Source organism: Solanum dulcamara, chromosome 6 (genome assembly GCF_947179165.1).
Source record: "Solanum dulcamara chromosome 6, daSolDulc1.2, whole genome shotgun sequence".
Taxonomy (NCBI): Eukaryota; Viridiplantae; Streptophyta; class Magnoliopsida; order Solanales; family Solanaceae; genus Solanum; species Solanum dulcamara.
The window spans coordinates 6,493,480-6,508,879 of record NC_077242.1 but is presented as its reverse complement, the minus strand read 5'-3'; the positions used below and the strand labels follow the sequence as shown (position 1 = coordinate 6,508,879).

The 15,400-nt window shown below is 31.3% G+C and overlaps 3 protein-coding genes across 3 annotated transcripts; all 3 read left to right on the top strand.

The window, feature by feature from the left end:
• The first annotated feature begins 6,681 nt into the window (after positions 1-6,681).
• Positions 6,682-7,612, top strand: LOC129892105 (uncharacterized). The gene has a single exon (XM_055967650.1). The coding sequence runs from the start codon at positions 6,769-6,771 to the stop codon at positions 7,321-7,323; it is 555 nt and encodes a 184-aa protein (XP_055823625.1). The 5' UTR covers positions 6,682-6,768; the 3' UTR covers positions 7,324-7,612.
• Positions 7,613-8,282: 670 nt separating this feature from the next.
• LOC129892047 (uncharacterized) lies at positions 8,283-9,539 on the top strand. The gene has a single exon (XM_055967582.1). The coding sequence runs from the start codon at positions 8,574-8,576 to the stop codon at positions 9,006-9,008; it is 435 nt and encodes a 144-aa protein (XP_055823557.1). The 5' UTR covers positions 8,283-8,573; the 3' UTR covers positions 9,009-9,539.
• A 1,582-nt stretch (positions 9,540-11,121) lies between these two features.
• LOC129892006 (uncharacterized) lies at positions 11,122-11,960 on the top strand. Its single transcript, XM_055967526.1, has one exon. It carries the CDS (start codon positions 11,216-11,218, stop codon positions 11,765-11,767), a length of 552 nt encoding a protein of 183 aa, XP_055823501.1. The 5' UTR covers positions 11,122-11,215; the 3' UTR covers positions 11,768-11,960.
• Positions 11,961-15,400: the final 3,440 nt, after the last annotated feature.

The window sequence follows — 15,400 nt, the reverse complement described above, 5'->3', positions numbered from 1 at the left end:
TTGGTCCTGAAGTACCATATCTCAGTGCTATTGGTGCACTTATGTATCTTGTTAACGCAATAGGCCTGATGTAATATTTTCTGTTAATTTGCTGGCAAGGTATAGTTCATCCCCAACGCAAAGACATTGGAATGGCATCAAACATATTTTGCGATATCTAAAGGGTATCATTGATATGAGTTTATTTTATACTAACAAACTCTGTGCAGACCTTAGTGGTTATGCAGATGCAGGTTATTTATCAGATCCACATAAAACTCGATCTCAAATACGCTATCTATTTACATGCGGAGGAACTTTTATATCATGGTGATCTATGAAGCAATCTATTGTTGTTACTTCTTCAAATCATGTTGAAATAATAACAATTAATGAAGCAAGTAGAGAATGTGTGTGGTTGAGATCGATGATACAGTTCATCAAAGAAAGATGCGACCTGAAAAATGATGTCAAAGTACCCACTGTTGTATTTGAAGACAATTTCGTGTGCATTGCTCAATTGAAAGGTGACTTCATAAAAGAAGACAGAACGAAACATATTTCACCAAAATTATTCTTCACACATGATCTCCAGGAGAATGGTGATATTGATGTACAATAAGTTCGATCGAGTGATAATCTTGCATATTTTTTTACAAAGGCATTACCAACATTAACTTTTGAGAAACTAAGATATAAGATTGGAATGCGTCGTCTCCAAAATATCAAATGATGTTTTCATCAAAGGAGTAAAATATGTGTTGTACTCTTTTTTTCTTAACTAAGATTTTGTCCTATTGATTTTTCTGATAAAGTTTTTAATGAGGCAACACTCAAGGCATATTACCAGATATGCGTACACTTTTTTCTTCAATAACCTTTTTCCCACTGAGTTTTTCATAGTAATTTTTTAATGATGCACATTACACGTGGACATCTAAGGGTGAGTGTTATAAAAAAATAGTGGATATTCCACTTTAATTAGAGGACCCACTAAATGGCATATTGCCTTGTCTCTCTTCCTTATCTTCTATTTCCTTGGCTATAAATAGCCTTACCGATTAAAAAAATTAAGATACACTGAAGAAGAAAAACAAATAACTCTTCTACTTCTTTCTTCTGCCACAGATTTCTCTTTTTCTCTTACTATCCCACTTTTTTTATTAATTTGATAAGTTAATTTGTTTTATAACATTGTCTACTATAATACTTTATAGTATGTTTGTTTTTAAAAATCATATTACTTTCTAGTTTCACCAATATAAGCTATATTGGAATATTAATTAATTTAAATTCATTTTTTTAGTTTAAATTTAAAATCATCGTATTTATTAGAAAGAGAAAATATTTTGTTATCAATATTTTTTGGTATATAATTTGTTTAAATTAGAGACTTTTGATTAAGAATGAAAATCCTATCAATTTCATAAAAACACTTGATGATTGAAAAAAATATATCTTATTTTACTCTAAACGTAAATGATTTGATCATCATATATACTGCATACATTTAACCAGCCTTGTAAATTTATTCACGACCAGGGATTTTAGAACCAACTCTTCAAACGATCAACTAAACCAATGCTTACTAAATTGATATAATTAGGTATATTAAAGTTCGATTTTGCATTTATTTTCGTACAGTAAGTTGGTAAATATAATTTATTTGACTTTAACTGATATATACTCATATTACAGAGATTTGTGACTTTGGCTTTTCAAGAAATGTCTCAATTCTAATATAATAACACATTCCCTATGTACGAGCAACAAAAAAAGATAATTCAATCAAGATAGAGTAGTCGGAGTTTTAATTTCAAGATAGAGTAGTCAGAGTTTTAATTTCTCAAACATCTAAATAATTAGTTTGTATTGATATTATTTTCTATATTTGTTAGGCTTAATACATCGAGAGCACCTTAAACTTGTCAAGATATTTCATTTAGACACTCGAACTAGACCACGTAGTACAACAAAACTAGTGAAATCCAACAAATTGGATCTGAGAAGGGTAGATTGTTGAGTGTATGCACATGCCTTATCACTATCTCTCTGAGGTAAAAAGTTTGTTTTCGAAAGACTATCGGCCTTAAGCAAATTAGCGCAATAACTAAAAGAAAAACATGATAGCTAATAGCAACGCAATGTGAAGCATACATGCAAGGAACCGTAACAACAACAACAACAACAACAACAAGGTGCGATCACCTAAACACAGTAAACTACATATGATAGCAAATACCAAAAGTCAAAAACTACATGAATATGGTAATACTACAACCAACACGAAGCTTTATACTTTCACCTAACCAAAGACACGAATAAGCTACTAATAAAATAACTCTTAACTACATACTGACCTTTTACCTTTATCATCCTCCCTATCATCTTATTTAAGATCATATCCACGTGATAGGCTAGTAAACAATACAACTATAAAATTGTTAGAGGGTTATATGTAAGGTGACTATAGATGATAAAACAAAGAAAAGAAAAGTCCAGTATACTCTATAACAAGAAGTGAGGGATTTTTTCACAAATAACCGGTTGAGTCATTTTTTTTAATTACATGCGTAGATTATATATTGATTATACACAAATATATGCATAATATACATAGATTTTATATATATTTGTCGATTATTTTAAGTTTAACTGATTGGGTTAGCAGATATTTAGATCGGTCAATCCTTCATTTTTCTTAGAGAACCATGGTTTAGGTTGCACAAGCTAAGTACTACTTGATTCCGTGAAATTTTCTATTTAATACGTTAAAAAAATAAGATTTTTCTATTACTTTTAATGAAATAATTTATAATTACATAATTATTGATGAATTATTTTAGACCATAAATTTCAAAAGTCTTTATTTATTTTCTTAAATATCATGCAAATCAAATGATACAATATAAAGTGGATCAAGTAATTGTTTTCAAAATGAATAAATGGTATTTATAAATTGGATTTGTGTTTGACCATTAATACAAATTGAAGATTCTCTTTTTATTTTTTTTGTAAGTAATCTTAAGTAAAATAATAATAATTAAAAACTGTTAAGTGGAATGTAATTGGAATGTCTACAATAAATTATTTAAATAAAGTGGGGCCCACTGAAAATGGGCAGCCCACTAATTTTTTCCTATATATATATGCCATATTGGCATGAAGAAGGTAACGTAAAAAAGAAAAGGAAATTTCCTTCTCGTTCTCTTTTTCTTCCTCTGTTTTTCTTCCTTTTCTCTTACTCTCTCCGCTTTATTTTGTTAAAGATAGAATATTTCATAACACATTATCAGCACGAGGCTCCGGCTAATTTTTCAAGATAACAAAAGTGGTAAGAGTTTTATTTAATTTTATTTTTATAAAATGACAAATATTTCCAAAATTGAATTTACTGCTCTTGATATCTCTGGAAAAGGCTACTCATCATGGGCACTTGATGCCAAAATTCATTTAGAATCAATGGGTCTAGCAGACACCATTAAAGATGACAATATGGCATCCAATCAAGACCGTGCTAAAGCCATGATATTTCTCCGTCACCATCTTGACGAGGGGCTAAAATTACAATATCTTACATTAAAAGACCCTCTTAAATTGTGGAAAAATTTAAAAGAAAGATATGACCACCTGAAGTTGGTCATGCTTCCACAAGCTCGTCATTATTGGCTAAATCTGAGATTAATGGATTTCAAAAATATAACTGAATATAATTTTGCTTTATTTAGAATTATAGCTCAGTTAAATTTATGCGAAGAAGAAATTACTGAGCAAGATAAACTTGAAAAGACATACTCCATATTTCCACCCGCGAATATGCTCCTGCAGCAGTAATATCGCGAAAATTTTTTTTAAAAATATTCTGAATTACTTTCTCACCTTCTTATTGCTGAAAGACATAATGAACTATTAAAGAAAAATCATGATAGTCGGCCAGTTGGTTCTTTGCCAATACGTGAAGTGAATCAGACAAATTCTAACCAACGAAAAAGAGGCCATGACCCCAGTCGTGGTCGTGGTCGTAGTCAAAGAAGAAATTTTAATCATGATTGTCGTCTGGCACCGAGAAATAACCAGCAATATAAAAGGCAGGGTAAAAAGCCAGAAACTTTACCGAAGAATAATTCAGAAACAATACCAAGATCTACAAGTATCATAGCTTCTAAATCCCAAACACGCCAGAAGCGTGGTAGACCGTTGGGTTCAAAGGATAAAAATCCTAGAAAGAGAAGCGTGAGAAATAATAAAGATGATACTACAATAGAAACTCCTGAAGAAGGTCAAGATTTGAGTAATCCTGATATTCCTGAAGAAATCAGTGAACCCGAGACTCAAGTGAATGAAGAACTTTCAATAAGTTCTTTCGGTGATGAGATAAAATTAGATCGATCTAAAATCACGATTGATAATGTTTTTGCATATAATGTTGCACTTAACCTCATGCAAGATAGTGAAAGTCTTGAGCCTAAATCCGTCGAAGAATGTCAACGTAGATGTGATTGGCCAGAATGGCAAAAGACAATTCAATCAGAATTAGACTCACTTGCTAAACGTGAGGTTTTGGGACCTGTAGTCCAAACCCCTGAAGGTGTAAAACCAGTTGGCTATAAATGAGTTTTTGTTAGAAAACGAAATGAGAGAAATAAAATTGTAAGATATAAGGCACGCCTTGTTGCACAAGGATTCTCTCAAAGACCCGGAGTCAATTATGAAGAAACATATTCACCAGTTATGGATGGAATAACTTTTCGATATCTCATCAGTTTAGCTGTACATAAAAATCTTGAAATACATCTAATTGATGTAGTTACAGCTTACCTTTATGGTTTAGTTGATAATGAAATTTACATGAAAATCCAGATGGATTAAAATTGCCTGAAGCATGTAAAAAGTCTCGAGAAATGTACTCAATAAATCTGCAAAGATCATTATATGGTTTAAAACAATCAGGGCGTATGTGGTATAATCGCCTCAGTGAGTACTTGATAAATGAAGGCTATATAAATGATGTCATTTGTCTATGTGTTTTTATTAAGAAAACGGAATTAGAGTTTGTTATACTCGCCATTTATGTTGATGACATAAATCTAATTGGAACCCCTGAGGAGGTCCAAAAGGTAATTGAATATCTAAAGAAAGAATTTGAAATGAAAGAACTTGGAAAGACAAAACTTTGTCAAGGTCTGCAAATTGAACATTTAGCAGACAGAGTTTTTGTCCATCAATCTGCCTACACTGAAAAAATCTTAAAAAGATTTTACATGGACAAAGCACATCCATTAAGTACTCCAATGATTGTTCGATCACTCGAAGTGGAAAAAGATCAATTTCGACCTCTAGGAGAGGATGAAGAAATTCTTGGTCCTGAAGTACCATATCTCAGTGCTATTGGTGCACTTATGTATCTTGCTAACGCAACTAGGCCTGATATAACATTTTCTGTTAATTTGCTAGCAAGGTATAGTTCTCCCCCAACGCGAAGGCATTGGAACGGTATCAAACATGTTTTGCGATACCTGAAGGGTACTATTGATATGAGTTTGTTTTATACTAATAAGGGTTGTGTAGACCTTATTGGTTATGAAGATGCAGGTTATTTATCAGACCCACATAAAGCTCGATCTCAGATAGGTTATCTGTTTACACACGGAGGGACTGCTATATCATGGCGATCTACAAAACAGTCCATTGTTGCTACTTCTTCAAATCATGCTGAAATAATAGCAATTCATGAAGCAAGTATAGAATGTGTGTGGTTGAGATCGATGATACAGTTCATCAAAGAAAGATGTGGTTTGAAAAATAATGTTAAAATACCCACAATTATATTCGAAGACAATGTCGCGTGCATAGCTCAATTGAAAGGTGGCTTCATAAAAGGAGACAGAACGAAACACATTTCACCAAAATTATTCTTTACACATGATCTTCAGGAGAATGGTGATATTGATGTACAACAAGTTCGTTCAAGTGATAATCTTGCATATTTTTTTACAAAGGCATTACCAACATCAACTTTTGAGAAGCTAAGGCATAAGGTTGGAATGCGCCGTCTCCAAAATATCAAATGAAGTTTTCATCAGGGGGAGTAAAATACGCGCTGCACTCTTTTTTCCTTAACCACGGTTTTGTCCCACTGGGTTTTCCTGGTAAGGTTTTTAATGAGGCAGCTATCAAGACGTATTACCAGATATGTAGACACAAGCTTTATGGATATTCATGATAAATATGTATATTATGTTTTGTAAAGTTTTTTTTTTTTACACGTGGACATCCAAGGGGGAGTGTTAAGTGGAATGTAAGTGGAATGTCTACAATAAATTATTTAAATAAAGTGGGGCCCACTGAAAATGGGCAGCCCACTAATTTTTTCCTATATATATATGCCATATTGGCATGAAGAAGGTAACGTAAAAAAGAAAAGGAAATTTCCTTCTCGTTCTCTTTTTCTTCCTCTGTTTTTCTTCCTTTTCTCTTACTCTCTCCGCTTTATTTTGTTAAAGATAGAATATTTCATAACAAAAACAACTATTTCAATATTTCTAAAATTCCAAATTTCAGAAATTTTATAGTCAAAACATAATTTCCATTATCCAATATGTATAAAAAGTTTAAAATATTCATATTCAGAACGAAAAAATAGAAACAAGGCGGTAAATATTTGGCGCCAAGTTTCCCTCCAAAATTATTTCCGTCCATTTCAATTCCCATTAATCCGCTATACTTGCTATAAATTGAAAAGAAAATTGGCAAATAAATACGTCAAATCTCATTTCAATTTTGATAACAATGGTGGTAGCCCTAGAACCTGGAAAGTTTTACGGCAGCAGCCTCCCTAGACCAAGATTCTACAAGCCCAACCAACAGAGAGTAGATCCACCAATCTCCGTCCTCGATCCATTTATGTCATGGGCGGAGAAAGCTCACTGGTCCATGGGCGGCGTTAGCTTCACGCGTCACCGTCTGCAGGGCCGAATTGAAGGCAGCATCGAGAAGTTACGCGCGGAGCTTGAAGAAACCCCGGAAAAGGGTTCTCCAGTGCCACTGCCATGTTCGGAGAGTAGTAGTCCACCTATGCCGCCTGCTCCGTTTGTGTTGAAGCGGAAAAGGAGGTTGGTTGATGAATCTGAGGATGTGGAGAGTGGTTTGGCGAGAAAGCTTGAGTTTGAGGAGAAAGAAGTGGAAGCTGTTGCTGTGAGGACGAGGAGTCGGAGGAATGAAGATGTTGTTGTGGTTAATCAGGTGAAATCTAAAGGTGAAAATTCGAATAAGAAGAAGAGTTTGAAGAAGGTTGAATCTGTGAAAAGGACTTCGCCCAGATTGTCCAAGTGCCTTTCGCCTTGAAGGTGTTTGATCGTTTGTGTCAGTGAATGGGATGTTTAATTTGTTAAGAGTACAGTGATATAGTGTGTTTCTAGTTTTAGTTTACTCCCTTTTGTAGTGAAAATTGAATTATGCTGTCAGCAAAATCTAGTTGAAATTTATAGTCTTTAGATAAATGATAAGAAATTTAGGTGCTTTGTTTCTTGGCAATGATTGTAGCTAAATGTTGCATCGTTGAGATTTTGCTGTCTCTGATAAATGATACTGCTGCATTTAGTATACTGGTTATGGGTCATTCACTCTTTATCAATTGCTCAGTCTATACTTGTCTTCAGCAGCAACTTTAGTGTTATGTTCTGCAGGTTACCCCTCTTGTTAATATTACACATGAGTTAATCATCAATCATGTACATTGTACTCCCATCACTCTTTGGATTCCTTGCCTTGTGTTTATTTAAGTCAAGACTATTAATCTGTTGACATTTATTAAATTAACATATCCTATGCATCATGTAAGTTGTAACTATTACTTGTCAGCATATTGTTCAGTTTATAGTTGCTTGCATTTGACCTGATATGTTGGTGCTTTGCTCTAAGAAACGTTGCTTCTAGCTACTCACCAAATTGAAGAATCTGTGATTATTCATTAGCTTTACGCAGCAGCGAAAAATGCTAAGATCAATTCATTTTAATGATCCTTACAAAATGCACAATATTTCCCAACTGTCTGATCAGTCACTTTACTGAAATCAAGTAATTTTAGCAGCTAATATTGCAACAGTATGAATATGAATATGAATATGATTCATCCTACTGCTAAAAAAAAATAGGGTTCTTGAGACGAGTTTAAATGGAGCGATAGAAATGCTAACTTGACTAGTTGGTTTTTATCTAAAATGGCTGCAGTCATTAATATTGGCCTCAAATAATATAAGTAACAATGACAAATAATATGTCGACGAGACAGGTAATAATAAAAACCGAAATGCAATGCAAACAAATTCCAAAATGCACGCTTACCAATAACATATCGCCAGCTGTCAGCGACCTTCCTCTCCCGTGAATCTAGCGTTAGGGTTTCAAACTTTCCATCCTCAATACTCTGCCATTATCAATCTCAGATCTCAAAATTTCCCTCGATACTCTCAATTCATCCATACAAATACAAATGGGTCTCTGTAATTTTGTTCAATAAGTAGCTGAAAGTTTTACTTCACCATAAACCTCAAAAGGTTTTTGGGTTTTTTTCTATCTGAAATCAATATTTGTGAATGGGCTCATCTGGGTTCTTCATAATCTGTCTTCTCCATTCACTAATAACGACTACTAGTGGTGTATTGATAATGTTCTATCTCAATGAAATATCTGTTCTCGGACATGGAATTGAAACATCAAGAAAGCTTTTGGGATCAAACCCACATGATCAATTGTTAATAAAAACGTCTGATTCATTTGTTGGATTGCTGTTATGTGTAATTGGGTTGTTGTTATTCATGGTGTCTTTTGTTAAGGAGTGGGAATTTCAGAGTTTTTTTGCTAAAGGTTGTATCTTTCTTCATGTATCAATGGCGTTATGGAGAGTGTATTTTGAAAGGAAGGTTGAGGATTTGGCTTATGATTGGCCAAGACAATTTGTTGGTGATTTTGTTCTAGCACTTTCTTGGGTCTTTTTTCTTGTTAGTTCATGGAGGGACAAGTATGATTAGTTGAATTATCTTCCTACCAAGCATCAGAAGAATCAGACCACAAGAGTTCAGGAAAGGACAGGACGACAAGGATCCTGCATTCGGCATTTAGGACTCAAACCTATGATTTTCTATTACGTGATAATAACTATATCAGTCCTGTGAACACTTCTTTCTAAAAAAATAATAATTACCAGTTTGATGCTTTCAAGTCACTTTTTTCGTATATCTCAATGGAGTAGTAGATTTGCAGCTTTTGTTCATTTTTGCTTTTTCTCAACTTTTGTTAGTTTAAGATATTTTCAAAGTCCCAATTAATGTATGTTTTGATGGAAAAAACAAATTAAAACTTCCACATAATAAAACACTCTAGATGTAAATTATGGGATGATTATCACATTAATCTAATAGCTATAGCTTATGCTTATTTTTCTCCCTTTTAATGTTACATAAAATGCCGTGTTGAAAGATGGCTTGTGAAATGCAGCAGCAAAGAATCTTGGACCACACACAGAGACTTGAATTCCAAAAGAGTGATAAATGCCACCCATTAATCACTTAATTTTGGACCCCCACCTCCTACCCCTACCCCCACAAGAAAAAAATTTAAAAAATATATTTGTGTCCATTCCTGTCGTTATTTTATCTCTGTACTGTCCCGTAGGCGATTTATGCCTTTCATGGTGACTCAACTTAGCATGCATTAATAAATTTTACTCCAATTAATATCTCATTCGATCGCAAGAAGTGTTTTCACATCACCCAATGGTATTGCCTCATCCCAATTTTTGAAGGATGTTTTTTTTTTATCTTATTCAAAAAGTCTTTTTTCGCCAGACGACTCAAAGAGATAAGAAGAGCTCTTGCTCTGTCCCATTTGGGTATAAGATAGTAATAGCTCATTAATTCTAGATGACACACAAAAAAAATGTAAAAGGTTCAAATGATTCATTGAAGTGACAAATTGATCTCCAATCTTACTTCATGAAAAGCAAAAAAAATAATTGAAAACAGAGGTGGTGTTTTGGGAATTAAAAAAAAAGGTAGCTGATAATTTAGAAAGGCAAAATTGTGGTTCTTGTGATATTTCTCGAAGAATATTTAATTTTGAATTGATTAAATATATTCTTTGTGCCTTTACATATAAAGTATATTATTTTTAGATTTATACTATCTTCAAATATAAAGTAATAATATAAATTCACACAACATGTACACAAGTAATTAAATAATTCAATAGTCAGTAATTCGTTGATTTCGAAAAATTCACAAGCACGATGATTAAAAGCGTTTTTTTTAATTAATTAAACATAAAATATGCTTAATTAGATATTACCCACCAATATCAAATCGCTAACTTGTGGACTAAATCTGCAAATCTCCCTAATATAAAAAATATTTTGATTTTGATACATAATTAGAAGGTAAAGAATATATATATATATATATATATATATTTTTTTTTTTTTCATTTTAGAACATCAGAAATGGAGTATTGAAGGAAGGATAAAATTATTTTTGTGTAACTTCAAACGATTGAAATACGAACTTTCGAAAATAACAAATACTTGAAATATAATTGGTTCTTTAGGTGTATTTTATCTAATTATGTTTTATAGCTATTGTTTCAGTTGCTATGTTATTTTCCATTTGTATATGTCGCTATATTATATAAATTGGATTTTCAAAGATATTGTATATACAAATACAAATTTGTTTTAGAGATTTGTATATGAATTCCTAAATTTGCTTTGTATACAAATACAAACTTTTAGAGATTTGTACATGAGCCCATATATTTATATACGAGCTTCGAAATATACAAATACAAAAAAAGTATACAAATTTGCTTTATAAATTTATATATTAGCCCCTAAATTCGCTTTCAAATTTATATATGAACCCCTAAATTTATATAATAATAAAATTTATTAAATTATAATCGCAATTCAATATTATGTGAAACTATAGACATATTAAATAATACACTAATAATAATATTTGATAGTTCACATAATTTTTCCTATGAAGATCTGAATTAGAATCACGGCCTGGGATACTTCGAGTGACAGCACGCACTATAACAAGCGCGTTGTATCTCGTTAGGGTAAATTAAAAGCATTCTAGTATTATCCCCTTGTTTACCAGAAAGTGAAGAAAATAGAAACCCATTGAGGAAAAATCAAAGTCCAATAAAGCCATCAAATTATACCCAAAAAATCAATTCAATGGCAGAACAAGAACCCACAATTCAATTACCAAAACAACAAGAAAATAAATCAATAATCTCTTCTATATTCCTCATCAAAATCATGAGCAAAAGAAGAACATGGGTCTTCCTCTTCATATCTGTTTACGCAATTTTGCTATCGATTTCTTGGAATTTCCTCAAATCAGTACTTTCTTGGTACGAATCAACTATTTCAGCTAATTCTTCAAACCCCACAATCTCAGTTTCTTCTGGGTGGCCTGCTTTATATGCATCTGTGTTATTAGGTGTAGCTTTTGGGGTTCTTTCAATGGTGGCAGCTTTAGCTGTAGCTCTACCAGCTACTTTAGTCACTTGGATTACAATTTTGGTTTTGTTAACTTTTGCTGGAAAACCCAGAAGGGATTTGGTGTTAGAAGGCAAGAAATTGACTCTTGATATTACTGGATTTGTTATTAAGATTTTGATTAAAGAAGGGAATGTTGCTGCTGCTTTTTGTGCTGTTCTTGCTTATTTTGTTCTGCTCATTACAAGGAATAAACAAGAACAAATTGGTGTTGATGATCATTGACTCAATTTTGGGCAATTTGGAATTTGTAGCTTTCATGCACTTGGACAAAATTCACATCTTCCACCAACAAGATATCTCTCACGAAGAATCACATAATCTTTGGGAAATTAGGAAATTGTAATTGTAATTTCTTTCTAAATTAGTTTGTGTACAATTAGATTGTCTTTTTTTTTGGGGGGGGGGGGGGCGGGGGGGGGGGGGGGGTAGTTAAGATAGGAGGATTAGGGTTTGAAAAAACTCTATAAGAAGATGATGTCTAACCATATGTATCATATAATGTTAAATGGGATTCCATTATGTAGCTCTAGCAATTTTATGTTTTTTGTTATTAGTACTTTTTTCATCCCAATTTAATACTATTTTTGTTTAGATTTATGATATAAAACAAATTATATTTAGGAGTTTATGTAACTATAGATTATCACATTGAGGTGCGCTAAAATATCACATAAATTTAGACAAAAAAAATTGGAAAAATTATCTGAATGAATATTTTTTAATAAATAATTAATAATTTTAGCGATATTTTTTATTTATTATTATTTATAATAATATTATAAATATGTCATGTATTAAAAGTGAAATTATGCAAACAATATAAATGTGTTATAACTGTTTTAAATTATATTAGGCATGTTTGGTAAGAAATTAACACAATTTATTATAAATATATTAAAGTGTGTGATAAATGTATTATTCATAATAAAATTTGTATTATATATTTTTTATAAATTATTTCAGTAATATGTATTAAAATTTTATTATTAATGTATTATAAGTGTTCAGTGAAAAAAATATTATTAATATAAATGATAAATATTTTCTTAATATAGTATATCTATATAGGGGAGCCTTGGAGTAACTGAAGGAGAGCCTTGAGGTAACTGGTAAAGTTGTTGCCATGTGACCAGGAGGTCAGGTCGGATCCTTCTCCGAACCCTGTGCATAACGGGAGCTTGGTGCCTTTTTTTTTATAGTATATCTATGTAAATTTCCCTAAAAGATTATTATATTTTTTTATTCACTCGATGTTTCATGTTTGATTTATGTTTTTAGGGTTAAACTAATCTAAATTTAAATGAAAAATCTTATTTTAGAGACAAAACAATTTTCATTAAACGACTTCACAGAAGTACACCAAGCACAAGGGGACAGGTAGGTAACGAATTTCACACTCAACACAAAATAGGAACTTCTTTCGTGCCATATTAGTTATTTATTTTATTTATTTTATTTCGTAAGAATTTTGTTTTAGTTTTTTTGTTTATTTATTTTCTCTTTTATTTCACAAGAATTTTGTTTGAAAGTTTACAAATTTGTTTAGTTTACTATAAATATCGAATGTTGGTAGGTATTTTCTCACCAAGCAATATGTATTGGAAATTTTTCACAAATAATCACTGTAATAAATTTAATTAGGCTTCTTAGCTATAGTTTGTATATTTACGGATTATAGTTATAATTTAAGTTGCCTCGGTTGTATAATTCGCGGGTTTGTATAATTCGTGAGTTTGTATAATTCGCGGATAAGTAAGCCATTTTTGTATAAACTAGAAATAACGAATTTATACAAATACAAATATTTAAACTTTAAATAGTTAAACAAATTATATTATACAAAATTACTTTATACAAAAGTTATACAAATTATATTATACAAATTTAGAATCATACAAACGTGCGAATTATACAAATCTGAACTATAATTAACGCTAAATGTTAGTGGTGAATTATAAATTAGCTAAATTATAGCTATATTAATTAATTAACTAGTATATATTTGCTGCTTAATTTTTCCATATGTAGTTGACACATATGACATGAGTTAGACATTTTGTCCAAAGAGAAATGGGCCTGATCTTGGGCTTGTCTATACTTTAATGGGCTTCATTGTCATGCTGGCCTGGGTTGACTAATCCACAAAATAGATTAACACAGTAATTTATGATTTGAATCTTTTTTTTTTATGACTTACACATTATCCTATCATTTTTAATGATTTGTACCATAATCTTCTTAGCAAAATTATAAAAAGTCTCATTTTTTCAATTATTTACAAGGATAAAATAGGATTTACATATAAGAAAAATAAAAAGTAATTAAAATTAAAAATAAAATCAACATTAAATACAACTCATTTGCCGCTTCCTTTCTATTAAACTGAAGAAGATTTTTTCGTTTCTAATACTTTTTTTTATGCTTTGATCTCAACATTAATCTCTCTCACAAAAGACAACATTAATCTTTAAAAATAAATCTTTTTTATTTTGACCAAACAATTATTTCTTTCAATTAATTATTATTTGGAGTGTTTAACTTGTGGTGCTGCTACAAAGAGTAAGGACCCTAATAGAGACAAAGCAATCTGGCATAGTCCCTGGAAAGATTATTATAAATAATATTATTTTAAGTCATGATAGTTGAAATCTTAAATTAACACACTGTATGAATTGAATGATACAAAAATATAAATTAGGTGTGTCAAAATCAGCCTATAAAGTCACGATTTCCTCATATTATTTATGTTTGGACGTGTTAATAACTCGTTAATTTTATTAACTGAATTTATTTTGACTCATTTAATTCAGTTCATATTAATATATGATAAATTTTATTAAAATATTTTTTAAAATGATATTTTTTTATCTGATAAGTTTAGTCATAATATAAGGAATTTTTTTATCAGACATCCTAATAAATTATAAAAAAAATATTTGAATTTAAAATATAGTAAGAATTGATTGGGTTATCATCCGATTTTAGCTTATTTCAATCCAAATAACATTTAAGCAGATCAATAACTCACATATTTAACTCAACAAATTTTAATATTCTCAAATTTAATTCAATCTGTTAACATCCCTGATATGAACGGTCTAAATTTTGTTGTATATAGCTTTTATGAGGATTCATCCCCAGTTTTATTTAGATTTTTCCTTTATTTTATGTAAAGGGCGAGTCTCCCTTATTTATGCTTTCCTAGTTTCTTTGTATCGAGAGGAGTCCTCTTCTTTAGGTGCATAGATTCTAGGTTTTCTTTTCGTGCGCTTGTATCGGGGATGAGTTGGCTGACCTTAGTAGGATGACCGACTTATGAACCACCATAGGATTGGAGGTTAGGTTTATGTCCCCCTCCGTGTATTTTTCTGTTTTATGTATAATAAGGCTTGGGGGTGTGCGGCTCAACCCCTGGTTGTGCACGAGAGGTGGGAGCCTCGTGTAGGGTCTGTTCCCGTAAAAAAAAAAAAAAAAAAAAAAAACGGTCTAAATACTAATTTTTGTTAAGGGTATAGAAAGGAGGACATTTCTTCTAAATGTATGCTTAAATTGGATATACAAAAACCTATGACTTTGTAGGATGATCATTAACATCTTTGTTAGATGGATAATGAGAGAATTAATGTATCACATTTAATTATAATCATTTGAAAGCCTAGCTAGTATTCCTTTTTCAGCTAAGATGGGATTAAAGCAAAGGGACCCTTTATTTTCTTTTCTATTTGGACTGGTTACAGATGGAAAATCTAAAAAGATTATTAAAGACATCAAAGTATAATAAAAACATTTATCATATATTCAAATACTTAATTGCAACAAGTCATAATTTAAATATTTAAATAAAATTTACTGATC

What these genes read in the sequence shown, in the direction of transcription:
- LOC129892006 (XM_055967526.1), top strand. Translation starts at nt 11,216, where the DNA reads ATGGCAGAACAAGAACCCACAATTCAATTACCAAAACAACAAGAAAAT.
- LOC129892047 (XM_055967582.1), top strand. Translation starts at nt 8,574, where the DNA reads ATGGGCTCATCTGGGTTCTTCATAATCTGTCTTCTCCATTCACTAATA.
- LOC129892105 (XM_055967650.1), top strand. Translation starts at nt 6,769, where the DNA reads ATGGTGGTAGCCCTAGAACCTGGAAAGTTTTACGGCAGCAGCCTCCCT.